This window comes from Panthera uncia, assembly GCF_023721935.1.
Source record: "Panthera uncia isolate 11264 chromosome C1 unlocalized genomic scaffold, Puncia_PCG_1.0 HiC_scaffold_3, whole genome shotgun sequence".
Lineage (NCBI taxonomy): Eukaryota > Metazoa > Chordata > Mammalia > Carnivora > Felidae > Panthera > Panthera uncia.
In genome coordinates this window covers 92,933,378-92,956,133 of record NW_026057584.1, presented here as the reverse complement: position 1 = coordinate 92,956,133, position 22,756 = coordinate 92,933,378, and the positions used below count along the sequence as shown (strand labels likewise).

The 22,756-nt window shown below is 35.6% G+C and overlaps 1 protein-coding gene across 17 annotated transcripts in view; it reads left to right on the top strand.

Annotated features, from left to right (window-relative positions):
- Positions 1–22,756, top strand: part of R3HDM1 (R3H domain containing 1) — a 205,344-nt gene that overhangs the window by 116,357 nt on the left and 66,231 nt on the right. For 14 of the 17 annotated variants that reach the window (XM_049615699.1, XM_049615700.1, XM_049615695.1 and 11 more), the window contains 4 exons: positions 1,683–1,834; positions 5,657–5,758; positions 8,000–8,290; positions 15,431–15,554. In XM_049615699.1, coding sequence (XP_049471656.1) covers positions 1,683–1,834; positions 5,657–5,758; positions 8,000–8,290; positions 15,431–15,554 — 669 coding nt within the window. The remainder of the gene's footprint in view (positions 1–1,682; positions 1,835–5,656; positions 5,759–7,999; positions 8,291–15,430; positions 15,555–22,756) is intronic. The other 3 variants (XM_049615703.1, XM_049615708.1, XM_049615704.1) reach the window with 2 other exon arrangements.

The following is a 22,756-nucleotide window of genomic DNA, read 5'->3' as shown; positions in this document are numbered from 1 at the left end:
ATTGAATTGTATTCTTAATTTTAAATGAGTCCAAAAGTGATCTCTTTGCTTTTTGAGAACAGCATTACAACACATCCAACGTTTTCAAACGGCCCTTAAGTTACTTTTAAGCATGCTTCCACTCATATCTTCTCTACCATTTTTGTTCAAAATTACATAACAATCAACAAATACCCAGCATTACTTGTTTTCATATAACTAAATTATCAAGAAACTTAATGAAAATTATTTGAATTTGAAGGACTTTTCCCACTTGGTATCAGTGGAACAATGTATTCTTCTCTCCCCACAATTATTTTATTATGTCATAAGTTTCAGAAAGCAAATGGGTTTTACCATGGAAGAAAGGATATTATTAAGACAATTTTTAACAATTGTTCAGTCAGATTTCTCTTTAACTTCTCTATTCTTCCCATTCTAAATGGGTATCATAGTATATTTCACATAGTCCCTTTTTTTTCTGTTCTTTTTTTTTTTAATAATATAGTGTATAGTGTAAGGAAAAATACTAATCTGTGTATCTGTTTACCTCTGCTTTGAAAAAAAAAAAGTTCTGGAAGAAGGGTATCCAAATTGTTAACTACAAGATTATGGGGGGATTTATTTTTTTTCGATCCCTATTTATTGGTTATTTTCCCACAATAAAAATATTTTCATAATAAGAAAAAGTTGCTCAGAATGTATGTGTAGAAAAGAGTAAAATTCATTTACTTAGGCACTTCAGATATCCCCCCAGTAATTAGTAAGCAATAACAATAAGCCTCTAAATCAATATTAAAGGTTTTTTTCATACCTGTGAATCAAGCTCACTAGAATTAAAAAATTATTTTACAAAATTCTTCAGAGTTCACAACTTACAACTTTAGAAGTTATAAAATAAGGACTCTGCCATCAAGTCCATGATTTGAAATTTGAAGCTGGCAAGCATTTTTAATTTTCATCCAGTGTTAATTTCACTAATTAAGCATATGCATTGTGGTCTATAAGTTAGCTCTTTCTCACTACGTAATAGAGGCTAATTAATAACATTCCAGTATCCCAAAGTCAAGAATTTTTTCTTAAAACTGAAATCGTTAAAGCACTGCAGGACCACAGTCCTATAACTGAATCCCTTGAGCAAGATATTCAGAATTCAGAGTTTTCGAAAAATGCTGTGTATTATAAAATAACTCCAGGAGGTTTTAGAGCAGCACCTACATAGTAAAACACTGCAGCAGAATTTTCAAATATTTACTCTGTGAGAAACTTAACAGAAGACCATGGGGGAAGGGAAGGGGAAATAATAGTTACAAACAGGGAGGGAGGTAAACTACAAGAAACTTAAATACAGAGAACAAACTGGCGGGGGAGGGGGTGGCGGGGAGGGAAAATAGGTGATAGACATTGAGGAGGGCACTTGTTGGGATGAGCACTGGGTGTTGTATGTAAGCCAGTTTGACAATAAATTATATTTTTAAAAAATGAAAAAAAAATTTACTCTAAGAAAAATAAAGACTATTAAAATAGGCTCAGGTATGGTCACACTTTGTTTCCTCTGCTAAGAAAATCTTTTGGTCTTCAGAAACTTGGCTTTGGGATTTTGAGTAAGGATTATAGACCTGTGTTACAGATTGTTCATAGAAATGACCTATGTTCGGTCTCAACTGTAAATGGTTTTTTTCCCTCCTCTTATAATTTTTCAGGTCAGCCCTTCATAAACCCAGATGGAAGTCCAGTTGTGTATAATCCTCCTATGACTCAACAACCTGTTAGAACCCAAGTGCCTGGACCTCCACAGCCACCTCTGCCACCCCCACCACCTCAACAACAAGCAGCTAATCACATTTTCTCACAGGTGCACATATCCATGATTACATAATGCTAAGTTCACCTCCCTTTATATATTTGGGTTTAAACTCACTAATTATAATTATAATTGGGCTAGCCCAAGTATCTCTTAGAACTTTAATATTCTGCACCAGTGATGTCCCGCTCCCTGTTTGTAGGAAGAGAGGTTAACTTCACAGGATTTTCAGCTAATAAATACAGAATATATATTGGAAAGAAGGAAATTTCATATCTCATGAGCCTATGTGGTGAGTATGTTCTCCGTATTCTACAACAGCAAGAGATGGACAAAAGGAATAAAAACAAAACTAAGATTATCCCAGTGAGCTAATAAGTAAGTTGTTCTAAGGTTCAACAGATCAAGAAGATAGAAGAAACTTAAGTTGCTCAAGTTCGGCAAGGTACTTTGCATCCCACCTATTCTACAAAAGAGGGAGGCAAAAACATTCTGAATTAGAATTCACAGAAGCACTCTTAATAGTATCTTGAATTTGTAGAAATGTTTAAAGTTTGCACATACACTTTCACATTCTGGCTATTCCCATATAGATGTATTATTCATCCTTGGGGAACTTGATTATCCCAGTGTAAACTCATTTACTTTTGTTCTTTTAAAGGTTGTATAACATATCAAAGACAGCTTGTACAGTTAGTTACACCTCTTTTTCTCCATAAGACTATCTAAATATTCCACTGGTGAGAACTTGTAGAATACTTTCTTACGAAAGAAGTATGGAGATAAACTTGAACTAGGGAAATTTCATTAATTTTATTGGCAAGTTATATCGTTTGTGTAGTGCAAGGGTAAAGAATATATGAGCAGTGGTAATGTCATCAAATACTTTCAAAGTTTTGTAAATAATTGTGCCTCTGGCAATTAAGACTCCTAATATTGGGCAAGGTAGTTTATATAAAGTAGGATTTCTAGGTTTTTGATGTGCTTTTAAGACATACAAATCTGTGGGGGCGCCTGGGTGGCTCAGTTGGTTGGGCGACCGACTTCAGCTCAGGTCATGATCTTACAGTCCGTGAGTTCGAGCCCCGCATCGGGCTCTGTGCTGACAGCTCAGAGCCTGGAGCCTGTTTCAGATTCTGTGTCTCCCTCTCTCTCACCCTCCCCCGTTCATGCTCTCTCTCTGTCTCAAAAATAAATAAATGTAAAAAAGAAATTTTTTTAAAAACCAAACATACAAATCTATGAAGAGGAAGTTGCCTAAAAACTGTTTCCAAAGACTCCCATATCCACTTCCCAACCCCATTTGATTAAAAATGCACAGGTACACATTAGAATACGTAAAACGCCCTCCCTGGCCTTCTCTGCCTTGCCTTCATTCAGTTAGGTCCTGAAGTGTTTCTCTTTCATCTTGTTGTCAGTTGCCTATGCCTTGCTACATATTTCACCAGGAGCTTTATAAGACTGATTTTCATTTCATTCAGTGGAAATAGTATTTGTCTGGTGGCTTCAAAAAAGTCTAAGGATTCATCTATGATTATATATTTCAGATTATTATCTCTTAGAAATAATTTTGTATGATTTAGATATGAGACTATCCTAAATAAAGGTGTAGATAGCTTAGTTTAGAAATAGAGCCTAGGGGCACCTGGGTGGCTCAGTTGGTTGAGGGTCTGACTTTGGCTTATGTCAGTGATTTCATGGTTTGTGAGTTCCAGCCCCACATTGGGCTCTCTGCTGTCAGCAAGGAACCCGCTACAGATCCTGTCCCCCTCTCCCTGTCCTCCCACCCTATTTGCTCTCTTTCTCTCAAAAAAAAATAAACATTTTAAAAAAGGAATAGAGCTTTAATGGACTGTAATTTGAAATCTCAGGATATGCATCAAACTTCGTGGTTGATTGTCCTGGTGTTGCTTCAGGTGTTTCAGGTAATTCATCATCAGATACCAAAATAGAGAATTGATGAACAAATGATACTCAGTAACTACTTTCTTTCTGCACTGAGATAATCCATCCATGAAGTTTCAAATAACCAAACAAAATAATAGTATGATTTCCAAAGCCTTCAGATGGGCTGCATTTCTCAAAACCAGTCACTTTTAAGTGGATATTGTTTTGCAGCCATTTGCAATTTAAGTAGGAAAAGGAAGAGCTAAGGCTTTTCCTTTTCTAAGTGGTGTCGGAATTTCACTTTGAACAACGAGTCTTCCCGCCCACATTTGTCTCATTACCACTTGACACTCTCAGAGACATTAATTCATACCACTGGTGCTCATCGGACTCCTCTTTCTTTTATCTTACAGCCGACTAAAGCTTTTGTATCATCTGACACTTACATAGTAGGTCAAGATGTCTGGAAGAAAGTTACGTCTTAATGGTTGTCTGACTTAATAACACATTGAATAGCCTGTGCTTGGAAGTTCTAAAACCACTGCACCTCATTTAGTGTGATATGTGCTGTCATCTGCTAGGAAGCTTGCTAATTTCTAGTGAAGAGATTAGTGAGGAACCAGTGGCTCTATAGATCCTTCAGTTTTTACCTTGTTTAGTACTTTTGCTTTAGTTCTAGATCTTTTGTGAGATTCTATTTTTTTCATTTTTTAGGAACTATTGTGTTGATTTTGTGGGGGAAGTGTAACTCACCATACACATCTGAGTTGTCATAAGACTTTCCCCTTATTTAGATTATTTCCTTGGGAAGCTTATTCAGTTCGCTTATTTTACATTTTCAAAGTATTCTTTTAGGAAATACTGTCCAGACAGAGATTCATGTGTATACATTTTAAGCAAAAGTGAGAGTTTTCGTTAGATAAAATGACCTGGGTTCCTCCAGTGCTTGCTTACATGGCTGTCTACAGGTCACTTATCTTAGTCTGACTGTCACCTATATAACATGGATTATGAGAGTCTTTAAGCCAGTATGTGTATTACCCTTTTGTAATCAACTATCTAATATAAATATAAGACTGGGAAACTAAGTCAGATGCCACTGTTAGCCTGCGGATGGCCAGCTGTACTCCTTAAGGTTTGAAATGATTAAAACATTGTTCATTTTCTATAGTGTCTGTTTTTGAGTGTCCCTGGGAAACATAAAACTTATCCTTATTTTTCTGAAATGCAGAAGTATATCATTAGTGAAAAAATTTCAGGTCACTAGTTTTTCAGCTCCACATGGCATCTACTCTCTCAACCAAAATTTGTAGTTGCAAGACAAATGTGTTTATCTTCCTTGTGTAAAAGAGATAAGTTTATGTGTGTACATGTGCCTGTATGTATGTGTGTGCTGTTCTTTAGGCTGTTACTCTTAGTGGCACCCACAACATATTGTACTTTAAAAACTGCTAAAATTAAAAAAGTAAATAAATTTTTTAAAGTGAAAATTGTTAGAATTCAGGCCCTATGGTCCCAAAAGAGTATTTAATCATGCCTTATCAGATAGTAATTGGCATAGATACTATGTTAAGTTTTCATTGTCTGATAATGAATGAAGTTTTTCTTTTATTTAGTTTTATAATGCTAAATAGAACAGCCCCTCCATCAAACCAGGAAGTAAGAATGAGTGGTTTTGTTTTTACTGACTTAACCTAGGAGTTTGGGTTAGATAATAGGATTTGAAATGTCTAAATTACCTGTTTCTATGAATCTAATAAATATGTTTATGAAAAAAATTATATATTAAAACATAGGTATGTTTTTTAAATTTTTACTGTGTAGAGTTTCTTCATTTAGCATTGTTTTTGTTGTTTCCTATTATTGTTGTTTAAGACCACTTTATAAATATAGTTTAAGCTCTTGCCAAAAAAGTGTCCATTTTATGCAATTCTTGTAACATTTTATTCTGACATTAACATTGTTTGCCAACCTGTTATTCCTTAGCCTGTTCGTCCTCTGCAGTCCTCTTCACAGCCTGTTCAGTACTCTACAGCCCCTTACCCATCCCCGCTCCTGCCAGTCTCACCCACCCAGCAATACTCCGTGGTACTATATCTCTATTCACCTCCTGCATTGTTTCTGTGGGTGGATGTGTGATGGATGCTCATGAATGTGATTAATGTGATATGATCTTATGTGACTATTTAAAGTCCTAGACACATATACTGAAAAAGTGTTTCTAACTTGTATTAGAAATAATTTACTGTCTACTGTAGAATATTTGTTATATTGACTTCTTATAGTGATTATATAAATCCCAATTTTTTCCTGCTTTTCCACAATGAAATGATTTTCAGGTTGACAATTCTAGTCCTAAAATGGTTTAGCTACTTTTCTCCTTGAGATCAGTGCAATCTGTGCAATCTTGGAGTGGCAGCCTTCATCTGGGTTTAAGGCTTTCTGTTCTTTCCCCAGTACATAGGTCCCCGTAGACTTATCCCAGTTATTAGGGTGAATTGGAGCTTATGATTACATAAGATATTCTTCTAAGTATATTCCCAAGAAGATCTCTAGATATTTAATCTGTGACTGTAATGAATGGTACCTTCTTCAATCCAAAGTATGCCCTAAATTCTACCTCTCAGAGTTTACAAGCACCAGGGCCATGTGTTCTCTCTGTGACCTTCTATAGTTACTAAGTATATGAGACAACAATGTAAAAGTTGGAATGGAATTCCTGCCTAGGGCCTAACATGAAATGAGTATTCAATAAATGTTACTTCCCTTCCCTTCCCTTAAAATGAGTCTCCCTAAACAGCCTAATAGACTTTTCCCGGTGGTGCTGTTATTTTTTGAATATATGGCATCATATTTTGACACTACTTTTTAGGTTAAATTACAAGCTATGTCTTAAAATCACTTGACATTTTGTAGAAACGTTTTCTTATATTGAGAGTGTTTTTGCGTTGAGCTGGGGGCAACCTTATTTACCAGCATTGGCTGTGAATGATTTTCAAAAATCACTTCCAATCTGTAAAAATAAAATTTTGCCAGCATTGAGAAGATCAAAAGTATCAATGAACATAACATAAAAGCCTCAAAAATGTTTTGAAAAATGGCAGATTGTTGGAATAAGAAAATGACTTTTTTTCAAGACGACTCTGATGGTGGTGTATAGTTAAAATATTTGGCCAGATTACTGTGTAATTACAACTAATAGGTATATTTTAGTACATTTTTCCCTTTTGAAACTATTCATTGAATTAGGCTAATAATGCTAGAGTGTGTCAGAGCAAGCATAAAACCATGTATTTCCAGTCATTAAATCAGGTACCCCTTTTCAGTTCCCTGTCTTTTCCATAGCTGTAATGTACTTTGCAAAAACCAGCAGACTAGAAATTGCAGATGTGTCGACTTTGATCTGACAACTCAGTTGCCACAATTTTTTTTAAGTAACTTTTTCCAAAATTCTCTTAACAAAATGTGGTATATATTGTTGCCAATCTCTGGCTCTTTAGGAGCAAGGGGATGCCATTTTAACCCCATTTTTGTCATTTCAATGATATTATCTAGACTAGTCAGAACTGGTCCTTAGGCTGTTGAGTGAGAGAAAACATTTGTCAGATGGCATGTACATTATAAACCTCTCTTGGCTGGACATGATTCGCCTGCTCACCAAGTAGCAAAAGCAATAGGAAACTCATCTCGATTACATTTGTCAACATCTGACTTTAGGAAGAGACTGAAAAACCCTAGAGAAGAATAGAATTTATGGCCAAATTATTTTTGAGAGATTAGAAGACTGGGGTGGATTTTATGCATTTTTTTTTTCATTTGTGCTAGTATTTTCAACAGGTGTGATAAGATAAACAGCGGTGCCTAGAACCAGAATCTTGCCTTTTAGGAAAAGGGGTAGAATAATTAGTACTGTGCCTTGTTAGTTACCCGGTCCTTGAAGTCCTTTGAGAAGATGTTAATTTATAATATAAGTATGTCCAGTTTTCACTTCACACATCCTTATGTGTCTTTAATCATCATTTAGATAAGTGTCTTTTCATTTTTTTGTGTGAAATGTTTTTACACCCTACTCTTCTGCATGCTTTGCAATCCATTAGATCTACTTTAAAAGTAATTTATTAATGACAGCATTATAATACTCCTACTTTCCTGCCTTAGAGTTCTAATTTTATTGAAGCTGTTCTATTAAATCAAATCTGTTATAGATACATGATACCCATACTACTGCAGTTCATCTTCAAATACATGAAGTATTTTTTTTTTTTAGAAGTTTGGTTTACGTGTGTATGGAAGGCTTACTGATTTCTGACTTTTCCCTTTTTTTTTTAGCAGGACAACCTTGGGTCTCAGTTTAGCCACATGAGTCTTGCCCGCCAGCCATCTGCAGATGGTTCTGACCCTCATGCCACCATGTTCCAGTCCACTGTTGTTCTTCAGTCCCCACAGCAGTCTGGTTATATCATGACGGCAGCCCCTCCACCACCACCGCCACCACCACCTCCTCCCCCTCCTCTGCCACCTGGGCAGCCAGTCCCTTCTGCTGGCTATGCTGCCTCTGGCCATCCTGTCAGCCAGCCTGTGCTTCAGCAGCAGGGATATATTCAGCAGCCCTCACCACAGGTACGTCGCTTTCTCACCTTTTAACCTTAGAGAGCTTACTTTTTATTTCACATGGAGAGAATCTGTGAGAATGTGTATATAAACAAAGCTGGCCATCATCTTCCCTTCTCAGCCACATAACTAGTAGATACTTCAGTTAGATAAAGTATGTCACTTCTGAGTTTCCTTTTAACTGATAGATTTGTTTTAATTAGCTTACAAGAAACACAATAAGGTAGGTACACCATAAAAATAAACTGATGTGTTCAGGTCGGTTTGGGGAGAATTAACATCATAATACTATCAAACCTTTCAATGCAGGAACATGTTATCTGTCTACATTTACATGAATATTCCTTAATTTTTCCCAACAGTATTTTGTAGTTTTAGTTATACAAGTACTGCATATATTTTATTAAATATATCTCTAAGTATGTAATGTTTTTTAATGATATTTTAAAGGAGATTATTTTAAAATTTCATTTTCTGTTCATCATTTGCTAGTATGTAGAAATAAAGTTGATTTTTGTGCATTTATCTTAAATCCTATGGACTTTCTAAATTTATTCTAGTACTTTTTTACAGACTGCTTAGGATTTTCTATATTGAAGACCATTTCTACATATATTATCCTTTCCAATATATATGCCTTTTATTCCTCTGTCTTGCCTTATTGTATTGTCTATGAGCTCTGATGTTGAATATACACACAACATAACAGGGGGAAGTAAATTCCCTAGAATTCATTTATTAACTTAAGGCTAGGTTTTGAAAGTATATATTCTTCCTTGTTCCCAGTCTTAGGGGAAAGCATTCTGTCTTTCATCATTAACTGTGATATTATCTGTGGGGTTTTTGCCCTCTATGAGGTTGAGGAAATTCTCTTAGTTTGTTGAGAGTTTTTACCATGAATTGAGTATTAAGTCTTATAAAATGTCTTTTTCTTTGTTGAAATGATCATGTGATTTTTTTTCTCCACTTCACTCTCTTAATACAGTGAATTATTCTGACTTCTGAATGTTAAGTTAACCTTTTATTTCAGGAACATACTCCCACTTGGTCATGATATAACATCTTTTTATATATCACTGGATTCATTCGACTTTTCTTACGGATTTTTGCATGAATGTTCATAATGGATATGGGTCTATGGTTTGCTTATAATGTCTTTTTCAGGTTATAGTATCAGGATGGCACTGATACTGGCCTCAAAATGAATTAGATATTATTGCCTCCTTAATTTCCTAAAGCACTTTGTGTAGGACTCTTCTCTTAAATGTTTGCTAGAATTCGCTGATGCATCCATCTGGATCTGGAGTTATTTTGTGGAGAAGATTCTAAAATTACAAATTCAGTTTTTTAGTAGATACAGAGCTAATCCAATTTTCTATTTCTTTTTGGATCAGATTTCATAGTTTGTATAATTTAATTATATTTTCAAATTTATTGGCAAACAGTTGCTCATAATATCCACCTTATAATTTTAGTATCTTGAAGATCTTTAATGGTATCACCTATGTAATTCTTAATGTTGGTAATTTCATTCTTCTCTCTTCTTTGTGTCTTATTTACTTAAGAGATTTATCAATTCCATCAATGTTTTTAGAAAACCAATTTAGAGTTTCAGGGCACCTGGGTGGCTCAGTCAGTTAAGCGTTCTCTTGATTTCAGTTCAGGTCATGATCTCTCTCCAGCTCAGGCATGCATATTCATATTCTCACTCTCTCTCTCTCTCTCTCTCTCTCTCTCTCTCTCTTTCTCTTTCTTTCTCTCTCTCTCTCCCCCTCTCCCTCCCTCCCCACCTTCCTTAAACAATAAAAAAAAATAAAAAACCAATTTAGGGTTTCATTAATTTTTTTATCCATTTTCTGTTTGAGCTACTTCTGCCTTTACCATTATTTTCTTCCTTCCACTTATTTTAAGGGTTTATTTGCTCTTTTGTTTCTGGCTTTTTAAGGTGGAAGCATAGATCACTGATTTTTTATTGTTCTTCCTTTCTAAGTTTTTTTATGTTATAAATTTTCCTCTAAAGCACCATTTTAGCTGCAATTCATAAAACTGGATATGTTGTGTTTTTGTTATTTCATTCAAAATCTCTCTCTCTTTTTTGTATGTGACTTTTTTGACCCATGATTTGTCTAGAAGTGTGTTATTTAATGTCCAAATATTTGGGGCTTTCTAAATACCTTACTGTTTTGATTTCTGTTTTAATTTCATGTGGTCAGAGAACCTACTCTAAGATTTGTTTTGGAATCTCTTGAGTCTTCTTTTATTTCCCAGTATGTAGTCTTTTGGGGGCAAGATCCATGTGCACTTGAAAGCATTTGTATTCTATCATTTTAGTGTTTATGATTTTTTTGGTTTGTTTTGAGGTAAAGTTCACATAATATAAAATTAACTATTTTAAAGTGAACACTTCACTGACATTTAGTGCATATACAGTGTTTTGCAACTATCACCTCTCTCTAGTTCCAAAACATTTTTATTTTCATCACCCCAAAAGAAAACTCTGTATTCATTAAGCAGTTATTACCCATTTGCCCTCTCCCCCAGCCCTTGGAACCACCAATCTGCATTCTGTCTCTAAGGATTTACCTATTCTGGATACTTCATATTAATGGAATCATGCCATATTGTTACCTTTTGTGTCTGGCTTTTTTAACTTAACACAGTGTTTGAGGGTTAATCCATGTTGTAGCATGTATCAGTACCTCATTCCTTCTTAGGTCTGGATAATATGCCATTGTTTGTATATACCACCGTTTGTTCATTTTTCAACCATTAATGGGTTTGGGATGTTTCTACCCTTTGCACATTGTGAATAGTGCTGTTATGAACATGGAGGTACGTGTATTTGTTCAAGTATCTGTTCTCATTTATTTGGGTATATACCTAGGAATAAAATTGCTGAATTATATGGTAATTCTGTGTTTAATTTTTTGAGGAATCACCAGGCTTTCTATGGTGTCATTTTATATTCCTATCTGCAATGTATTGAGGTTCCAGTTTTTCCACATTTTGGCAGTAACACTTATTATTTCCCTTTTAAAAAATTATTATTATCCTAGCCATCCTTTGGGTGTGAAATAGATATCTCGTTGTGGTTTTGACTTGTATTTCCCTAATGATTGGTTAATCATTTGTTCATACGCTTGTTGGCCATTATCTGTCTCCTTTGGAGAAATGTCTGTTGTAAGTCCTTTGCCATTTTTTTCAGGAGATTGTCTTTTTGTTGAGTTGTAAGAGTTCCTTATATATTCTGTATACTAGACCCTTATCAGGTGTGTGATTTGCAAAGATGTTCACCATTCTGTAGTTGTCCTTTGACTTTTTGATAATGTCCTTAATTAGTTATCAAAACTTTAATTTTGATGAAATCCACTTTATCCTTTTTTTTTTTTTTTTTCATTTTACTGCTGATACTTTTAATATCATATCTAAGAATCCATTGCCAAATCCAAGGTCATGAAGATTTTATCCCTGTTTTCTTTTAAGAGTTTCATGGTCTTGGGCACCTGAGTGGCTCAGTGGGATTAGTGTCCGAGTTCAGCTCAGGCCATGATCTCACACTTTGTGAGTTTGAGTCCTGTGTCAGGCTTTCTGCTGTCGCTGTCAGAGCCTGCCTTGGATCCTCTGTCCCCATGTCTGCCTCTCCCCTGCTCACACACACACTCTTTCTCTCTCTCTGTCTCTCAAAAATAAACATTAAAAAAAAAAAAGTTTTATGGTCTTTAGCTCCAATAGGTAGATCTTTTATCCATTAGAGTTAATTTTTGCGTATGATAATGACGTGTAAGAGTCCCAACGTCATTCTTTTGTGTGTATTTGTTTGTTCTGGTATCATTTATTGAAGACCCTGTTCTTTTCCCATTGAATGGTGTTGGTACTCTGGTTTATTGGTATCAAATAAACTCTTACTTTTGCTATTCTGTGTTTCTACCTTTATGCCAGTACTGCACTATTTTATTACTATACCTTTGTGGTAAGTTTTAAAATCAGGAAATGTGAGTCCTCCATCTTTCTTCTTCTTCTTCCTTTCTTTCTTTTTTTTTTTTTAAAGAGACAGAAAGAGCAAGCAGGGGAGGGGCAGAGAGGGAGAGGAAGAACCCCAAGCAGGCTTCCCGCTGTCAACGCGAAGCCGGATGCAGGGCCTGAATTCACAAACCGCTAGATCATGACCTGAGCCATAACCGAGAGTTGGACATTTAACCAACTGAGCCACCCAGGCACCCCAACTTTGTCCTTTTTTAAGATTGCTTTGGCTACTGGGCTATGTGGCTTATGGTTCCATATAAATATGATGTTTGGTTTTTTCACTTCTGCAAGACACCATTGGAATTTTGATAGAGATTGCATTGAATCTGTGGATTGCTTTGGATATTATTGTAGCTTAATACTAAATCTTCCAATCTTAATGAACATGGGGTATCTTTCCATTAATTTAGCTTATCTTAATCTCTTTCATTTTTTACTTTTTGGTTTTTTTTGCATTTATTATTCTCTAAGTATCAGTTGAGTCAGTGTTGTTGGTTAGATTCTTTTAGATCTTTTGTCCAGTTCTGTCAATAAGTGATAGTGGTTGGGGTACCTGGGCGGCTCAGTCAGTTAAGTGTCTGACTTTGGCGCCCTCCATGGGGCTCTGTGCTGACAGCTCAGAGCCTGGAACCTGCTTCAGATTCTGTGTCTCTCTCTCTCTCTCTGCCCTCCCCCACTCACACTCTGTCTGTGTCTCTGTCTCTCAAAAACAAATGAACATTTTAAAAAAAAATTTTTTTAATTAAGTGATAGTGGATTGGTCTATGTCTCCCTTACATTCTGCCAGTTTTGTATAGTGTTGGAACCTATAGTAAGCAATGAAATGTTTTTCTCTCTTAAAACCTATTTTATCTGACAAATCTAGTGACTTCAGCATTCTTTTGATGAGCATTTAAATGGTATCTTTTTTTATCTTATTTGCACGCTCGATATTTTTTTTTTAATTTTTTTAATGTTTATTTATTTTTGAGAGGCAGAGAGACTGAGCACAAGCAGGGGAGGAACAGAGAGAGATGGAGACACAGAATCCAAAGCAGGCTCCAGGCTCTGAGCTGTCAGCCCAGAGCCCAATCTGGGGCTCAAATTCATGATCTGTGAGATCATGACCTGAGCCGAAATGGGACGCTCAACTGACTGAGCCACCTAGGCACCCTTGAATGCTCAGTATTTAAAGTCTATCTTTTGCATATAGTGTATAGTTCATCTTTTCTGTCCTATCCAGTCTCATTGGAGTGTCTGGTCCTTTTATCTTTAGTATGTCTATTGACATGGCTAAATGCAGGGATACCACAATGCTATTTGTTTTCCATTTGTTTTATCTCTGTTTTATTCCTATATCCTTCCTTTCCTGCCTTTTGTATTATTTGAATTCTTTTAGTATTACATTTGATTTTTCCTTTGTCCTTTTTTTCTTTTGCCTTAAACAATGTCTTTTTTTTAAGTTTATATACTTATTTTGAGAGAGAGAGAGAGAGAGAGAGAGAGAGAACGCGCGCGTATGCATGCACATTCACTCATACAAGCAAGGTAGGGGCAGAAAGAGAGGGAGAATCCCAAGCAGGATCCACTCTCTTAGTACAGAGCCTGACACGGGGCTCACACTCACAAAACCATGAGATCGTGACCTGAGCTGAAATCAAGAGTCAGGTGCTTAACCAACTGAGTCACCCAGGCACCCCAGTGATATCCTTTTTAATTAAGGGGGAGAAAAGAATATACTGTTATTTATATACATACATATACTGAAAAGTATAATAATGGATTAAGATCTGAAATCAGGAAAACCTATTGTTCACTGATACCTCCAGGAACGGTTAAGGGACCACATGTGTATTGTATCTAATGTTTCAGAATCAGAAGAATGTTATAGTAAATTTAGGAGATTCTTGGCTTATAACTGATATAGAAATTATGTACTCCAGCTGGTTTCCAGATGAAATGGGCATTCTTTAAGATGTCTACAGGTGTCTCTTTGAGAAGTAATCCAACTGGAAGAGCAGAACCTGAAAGAGCTTATGAAGCTACTAAAGTTAATTTACCACATATTTCTACATCACTGAATTAATTGTTTATTCTTTATTCCAAACTAGGTCAGATTAAGAGAAATGCACAACTAGTATAAATAGCTCCAGAAGGAGGTGCACCTAGTTGGCTCAGTTGGTTAAGTGTCCACCTTTGGCTCAGGTCGTGATCTTATGGTTCATGGGTTCGAGCTGCCCATCAGGCTCTGTGCTGACAGCTCAGAGCCTGGAGCCTGCTTCGGATTCTGTGTCTCCCTCTCTCTCTCTGCCCCTTCCCTGTCTGCATGCACATGCTCTCTCTCTCTCTCTCCCAAAAATAAATAAAGATTAAAAAAAATTTTTTAAATAGCACCAGAAGTAAATATAATCAAGCTAGTCTTACTGTTTTTACCCCCAGCTTTATTAAGGTATAATTGACAAATAGGATTTGTATTGGCATTTTAATTTACATTAGAAATATGAGAAAAATTAAAAAATGGAACCAGCGCAACTGTGTATTAGTGTGGGAATAGATAAACTGACTAATTTATACAATGATTGCAGTTCATATATCAAATTGGATGAGCTAGCAGTATATATGTTTCAACCAAGAGAAGTCTCAAAAAAGAATGTTAATTGCAAAATAATTTGCATGGAGTTGTATATAGTACAGTAGTATAATGTAAATTTTTTAGATCCTCAACAATTTTCTGTATGGATAACAGATATACATATATAGTAGAGGTTCCAAAACATTTATAACAAAGATACACACCAACTATGGGATAATGGTTTTTCTGTTGAATATAGGACAAAAGAATGCTAGAGTAAGCCTTTAGCTATTTTAATAGTGTTTGGTTTTATAAAACAGAGAAAGAAATCGGAAACAAATATGGCCAAAAAATTTAAACCTACTAAATGTAATTGTCAGGTATATTGGTAGGTGTCTTTTGTTATGTATCCTGTATGCTTGAAATTTTTAAAAATTTTTTCACATAAATGTAAAAGCTAAGAAAATGTATTTTTGGGTAGTGATGGAATTATTACTCATTACATTCTGTTGTTCCTCAGAGAAAACATTTCTTTGCAAGTGAAACTGATTTTTCTTCCTCAACACTTATCCTAGATGCCAGCCTGTTACTGTGCTCCAGGCCACTATCACTCTGGTCAACCTCAGTATCGCCCAATCCCTTCTGTCCATTACAATTCACATCTAAACCAACCACTGCCACAGCCTGCACAGCAGACAGGTGAGTAATATTTCTGAGGCCATGATTTCTTAGCTATGGATATTGCTTTTTTCATTCTGCTTTATTTCAGTGTTACTATTATGATGTTAACCACACTCCATCTATCAAGGGTCTCAGACATGGGCATATGAATATGCAAACCAGTGAGATTAAGAGTGGGCAAATCTTAGCACCTGCCAAAAAATGACACTGTCAGGTTTATATGCTGACGTGTACAGAACCACAAACCATAATGTGAAGACTGTACCATGCCAAGCAAAGTGGTGAGCAGCTTCCTATTACTCACTGCCATTGTAGTGAAGCCTCCTTTGCAGCCTGATAATCCACCTCTGTTAACAACAAAAGACAGACTCGGCAAGCTAAGATACCTCCTGAACAGCTAACTAGAAGCAAGAATCAAAGTGACCTAACTGTGAGAATCTAGCCTGGTGAAAATATTTTGATGTCTTGGACTCACTGTGCCTTTAAAAGGAATGATGTTCTAAAACATCTTTTTTGTGTTTTGTTTTTCAGTATGCCGGTTGTATAGTGAAAGGTATTTTTAAACCAAATGCAATCTAATACTAAGAATATCAAATATATTAAAACTGAAAAGATCCTTTTCCTTTTGCCCCTCTCAAATTTTCTTTAATCTTTCTGTGAAAACAACTGTGACTTCAGTATAAAAAACTATCTTTACTGAATTCATTTCTTTCTGTGCTTCCCACCTAGATTTGTGATTCTGCCCCAGATGTGTAATAAGGTACTTTTTAGCCTTTCATCACTCTAGTGTAGAAGTGGTATGTTTCTTGGCATCTTTGAGACTGTATTAGCTGGTTGTCACTGTCAGAGGCTCTCAGGCTACATCAGCGTGAGTCACTGAGGCCACATAACCCTCCACTTAGGCAGTTTCTTGCTCTTGATATTATGTGCCACTCTTAAGGGGAACCGCAGTTTTAGGAGAAGGACGCCTACACAGGGCAATCTGATGAGAAGTGTCTGTGCTTCTCCTCATTCATGCACTCTTCAGTGATCATTGTGACTCACCAACTTCCTTAACCCGTTAGGATTGTTACTTATCATTCCTGTGGGGGAGCTGCCAGGTTTTTAATCCTTTGCTCCTAGGAGTTGTCTTAGACTTAGTGTTAGGTCTTTCTTTTTTTGTTTTACTAGCCCTGTATTGTATGTGTGACAAATGTTCTTCTGAAGGATGTTGAATGCAAGCATTGGTCATTTTAGCCAACTTCTGTCTTAATTATGACTCCGTTTAATTCAAGTTTTCCTGAAGTTTATAGTACAATCCACTTCAAATAATATAAACTAATACATGCCCTAATTTTGAAAGTCATCAAAAGTTATTCTTTATAGATGGGAGCATTCATCGTGACACCATTCATTCATTAGTTTTAAATACATTGTTGTTCTAATAGAAATTATTTTGTGAGTTTTCCTGGGCTACAGTGACTAACTTTTCATATTGTTTCTCTTTTGATTCTTTTCTTCCAAAATTATAATACAGATTACAGCTAATGTCATAACAAAAAAGAAATTTACCTTCAGTCTCTGCATTCCAATATCTTGTGTGTGACTAATTCGTTTCATACAGCCTATTAATGAGGCATGCAAAGATCCTTTACTCCATGTTTATATGAATTTACAAGTTTCGTTCTTTTCCGTGGCTAAATTTTTATTCCTCTCCATTGTCAAACTGCCTACAGAATTGAAACTTTTAATCACAGGTTGGACCAATGGGGTTTTACAAATGCATCTCAGGAAAAATATTCCCACTAAATGGAGAACAGCTGAATATGCCACTCCTCGCAATTGAGGGCCAAAATATCTATGTGACAGACAGTACGTGTTTTATAATCAGTGATATTTTCATTGTGGATTTTTCCTAATGCTAGTTAAGGTGAGAAGGAGGGAAACAGAGTACATCTGTATAGTACAGGCACAGAAAAACAGTTTTTGTGAACAGTTTTTAAATGTTGTGTTTGACTCTTAAAGTTACCATAATGTAACATGTTATAGAATCTGTTCTTCCAATTATTTTATGTACTATCATCTCAGTTTATACCTTAAGTTAGTTGAACATCATTCAGTTTGAAGAAAAAAAGAAATCCTCAAATCATCCTTATCTGAAAGGGAAGGAAATTTGTTATGCTAATAAGTACAAGAGCAAATCCCTCTTTAAAGAAAAGTTCAGTAGTGCCAGTGGCAAGTATTGTGTTGGTAATTATAACCTTTTTGTGGAATTAGTAGGATTTGAACTACTAAAAAACTCAAAATGGAAAGATTTTTTTTGTAGTTAGTTAATGGTTATTTTTTGTTAAAGCTTACAGAAAAGTGTGCATGTATGTTTGTGTGTGTCCTAATAGAAAAGTAAAATGCATTGGGAAATGAACAAGGCAATTTTTTCTGTGTTTTTTTTAACAAATTTATAGCAATTTATGTCTCAGTAATTAACATTTTTTTATATACACATTATACTTTCTGGATTTCATTCTTTTATTCTTTTCCTTATATTTCCCTATGTACATTCCACCATCCCAATCTGATTAAAATTAGAAATAATTTATTACATCTCTTACTTTTTTGTTTCTTGCCAAACAACATTTAGTCAAGCAGCATATTATTTTCTTGTATTACATAAAAGGGTAAAACTATTCAACCAAATAATGAAAACATTAATAGATTAGTAACAGTTTTTCTTCACTGGAGCACAATAAATAAGTAATCTTTAAATTAAATATTCATAAACCAGGGGATATGGCAAGAAAAAATGTAAAACTTTCTTCTCTTTTTCCCTTTTGGGGGCAGGAAGGTGGTTGGGGAGATATCTCAAGGATAAAATGCTTTGGTCTTCCATCCATGGGAGTGCCAGAGGTCCACAATAGTTGTTAATGTCCTTAACAACAAACCTCCCATCTATTATGAGATATGAATTGAAAATAGTATTATCATTATTGTTGGGGAATGAATATATATATATCTTGTGTTATGAATCTGAAACTGTCACGGTCATTCAAAACAAGGTTAAGTCAACCCCAATCAGCAGAAGCAGAAGAAATTCTGGCTACATAAGGCATTTCAGGCAGTGCATTGTATAGTATGAAAGAAAACAAAATAGGAATAAAATCCTGTTAGCCTCATTCATTTTTAACTGGTATTAGGTCTATCACTTAAAGCTTCTGGGTTTCATTTTACTTACTGGCAAAGTAAGGGAGTTTTGCTGTATTGTCTGTTGAAGCCTCTGTGAACTCTAAAATTCCATGATACTGTGTTTCTAGCTTATGTGAGTCATTTCTAGTTGAGGAAGGTGAAATATTGGAGGATTGGTTTGTAGTAGCTTAGTGACTTACTGTCAAAAACTAGAGTCACACAAGCAACTATTTCAAAAGAAATGGTTACCTGCCAGTTGTAATAATAAAGATTCATTATCTTAACTCTTTATCATAAAGTTTACAGTTCGAGTACTATAAAGTATACTGCATATAAGGAACTTGATATAAAGAAACTGTTCCTGCACATAGTAGTTACAGCAAAGATTTTGGGTTTATGGATCCCTGGCTGTTTTCTGTGTAGCTGCTTTCATTCTTATGACTCATTTGAAAAGTTTGCAGCTTTACCATATATGTTTAATATTTTGCAATAATTGGCCTTGTTCCTGAGCTGTTGGATTCGGGGCCGTAGCACTGTCTGAGAGGTTTACATTTCTCACAGTGAACCGGTCTCTTTTTCAGCTGCTTCCTGGCTTCTTTTTACTCAGGTTTCCACTGCTCTTTTCTTTTTTCTTTTTTTAATGCTGTATTAAGGTATTAATATTTGCTTATATTTTCCATTATGCCTTTTAATCATGCATCATACTTAGAAATAGGGATTTAAATTTAAATGACAACCTTGACTTAATGTAATTTACTTTTTAAAAATTTGTGAAAGCTATTGCTTTAATTTCTTTTCCAAAGCAGATTTGAATGGCAGATTCAGTTTGCTTTATAGCTTTTCTTAAAAGGCTAATGTCTTGAGCATGCCAAACTCATTAGCAATAGTCGAGTACATCTCTTTCTCTACTGCTACATAACTTTTAAGGAATATTAGTGTGCATTAATGCATGCCATCTAATGGACCTAAGACACCTAAAAGCATCTAAAACTACATATGGGTGCTGACCAGGGATATAATTCAATTTTTTTCCAAACTGTGATATCGCATGCATGTGGAAAACAGAATAACTCTGTAAAATGAAATGTCATTTTAGTTTTGCAGCCAGTTGATAAATTCAAAGAATATCAATGCATTATATTGTCAGTGTTAGCTTTTCAAGTAACGCAGAACCATGTGGTTTCAATTAAGCTTCATTACCAGTAGACTATGGTAGGGTCCTGATGAACCACACCATAGAAGGAACATTTTAGGATAAACAGTCTGTAACATGCAGAGAATATTGGCAGCATTGCAGAGTACAGATTTAAAAGTAACTTGGTGTAAAAAGCAGGCAAGGAAGAAATGGACATATTGGATAAGCACAGGAGGGCTGATATTAACAAGGGATTTCTCTGTGTAAAATAGGGACTTTGGTACAAAGTTAGTTTCTTTTTTGGCATCTTTTGACTCACATAATAGGAATTTTATATATTGTTACTTTTTGATGGCCCTGGTTATCCTTGTTTTTTCATTGATTCTATGAGCATTTCTTAGTATTGTGTGACCAACACAGATTCAGACAATTGTATAATACCTACAAATCCACCTATTTCCCTTTTCCCTTCTCCATTAACCTGCCGCCACTGAAATCTGGAGCCAAAAGTATCTGGTAAGTACCCATAGATTTCCTTGAGTTGTACAGACTCTTTCATAGGATCGTCATTTAAATAGCCATGAGCTATAACCTATGGGGCTGTTTTTATTAGATTCTTTTTTGTGTGTTCGTATTTGTGTTTATTTAATCACAGAAATAGTGGAGCAGAAGGTGGTAGAGGAAAAAGAATAGTGAAGGTGTGCTGGCAATTGTGTCTTCTTCTAAATTCACCTAAGAGGCTTTCAGTTGAAGACCCACCAACCAAGCGTAAGACAGACCAAGATCACAAACTTGAGGTTTTGATGATTTGGAAACAGTTCATCTAAATTATATTGTGGATATCTAGGTACAGATTAGAGTTGGCAAAATGGCTTATCAAAAAAAAAAAAACCTAAATCTACTCTCACAGTGCTTCTGCCGTATGGGGTTATTAGTCTTGAAAAACTTAAGTGAAATGACCTTAGATTTAGGGCTATTGTGAATAACCAGTTCTTCGGTTCTTTTTATTATCTTTCCCATTATGTCTGGTTCATATTACTAAGAATGCTTTTCTTTAACGCAACTACTGTTCACGTCACCTGCACAAAATAAAACTAGCCTGTTAAAGCCTGTGCAATACTTTTCTGCTGAGCACTGTGTTTCCTTCTTGCTCTCTTCTCTGTTGAAGTGAAAGAGAGTTAAAAATAGAATATTCTTTGGAGCCCTCCAGGGAAGTGCCTAAGCCATCAATTTATATTGTCCTAGTTCTCTTTGCTTGCAAAATTGATTGTGCTTTCCTCTGAAAGTGCTGGAAGAAATGGGATAATATTGCAGCAGTGCAGTCCTTTAACAAAGGAGAATGACAGTGTTAAATAACACCTATGTTGAGATCTGGTTGTTTATTCTGTTTTTGGTTATCACTTATATTGGCATTGCTTGCTTTACAAAATACATGCTTTCCCACAATATTGACACAAATTTCTGTAGATGATATATAGATCCTGTTTTCCTCTGACTTCCACGTTAAACATAGAAAAATCACAGGAAAAATTTTTTTTTAATTTTTGATACATTGAAACACTTTTTATTAAAGAATAATTTAGGTGTAGCCAAGTTGGTGATATATGGAGTGTTAGAATATTAGAAACACTCTTCTCTTAGACTTTTTTTTTTCTTCCAAGGTTTTAAGTTACAGCTAATTAATATACAGTGCAATATTAGTTTCAGGTGTAGATTTTAGTGATTCACCACTTACATCCAACACTCAGTGCTCATCACAACCAGTGCCCTCCTTAATACCCATCACCTATTTTTTTAAATTTATTTATTTATCTCTACATCTAATGTGGGACTTGAACTCATGATGCCAAGATCAAGAATCTCGTGTTCTTCCTACTGAGCCAGCTGTGTGCCCCTACCCATCACCTGTTTAACCCATCTCCCCTACCACCTCCCCTTCAGTAACCTAATGGTACTTTTCATTCTCGAAGAAGCTACTTCCTCTTTCCCAGTCTTCAATTTTCTCCCTCTTTTCAAAATCATTGCATTTTTTTCCTCATACTTGACAGTCTTCAAACTATATACTATTGAAACTATCAGAACTATGTCCTTTCCCTTCCTTTTGTCTGAATAATTAGATGATGAACCTAAACCACAGTGCCACTTCTCTACTAAGTGCCTCTCTGTAACTGTTGATGCTCAGCAGCCTGAGATTCCTTTGTTTAAACACAAGTTCAGAGGAATTTGTGAGCAACTTGAACAGTTCTTTTAGATGTAAATTTTATTTACCAAGTGTGCATAAAGTGAGGCATACCTGTGATTAGATGATTCTTTATGTTATATTGCTAATAAAATAGTAATGATTTTGTCTTGCATAGGCAATGGTAACATTCTTTAATTTGATTAGTAGAATGATGTGGATTTTTGTTTATTTGTTTTCTGTGCTTTCCAACTGACTATGTCTAGTTTTCCTTGTGGTTGTAGTAACTTCATCCATCATAGATCCCATGGTCTTTGGCCATCCATAAAGTCAAGTCATCTTTTTGCTACTTCTGATTTCCTCATCTTTAGAGAGTATACTCAAGGATTTTATACAACTAGCTGCCAAGTTGTGGTTTGTGGTTTGTCATTACTGGAATGAATGGGCAAACATCTCACTGTGACTTCTAGAAAAACCTTCAGGGACCTGTCCAGATTACCAGTACAATTCCCCTCCTTTTTTTTTTTTTTTTTTTTTTTCAACGTTTTTTTTTTTTTTTTTTTAATTTTATTTATTTTTGGGACAGAGAGAGACAGAGCATGAACGGGGGAGGGGCAGAGAGAGAGGGAGACACAGAATCGGAAACAGGCTCCAGGCTCCGAGCCATCAGCCCAGAGCCTGACGCGGGGCTCGAACTCACGGACCGCTAGATCGTGACCTGGCTGAAGTCGGACGCTTAACCGACTG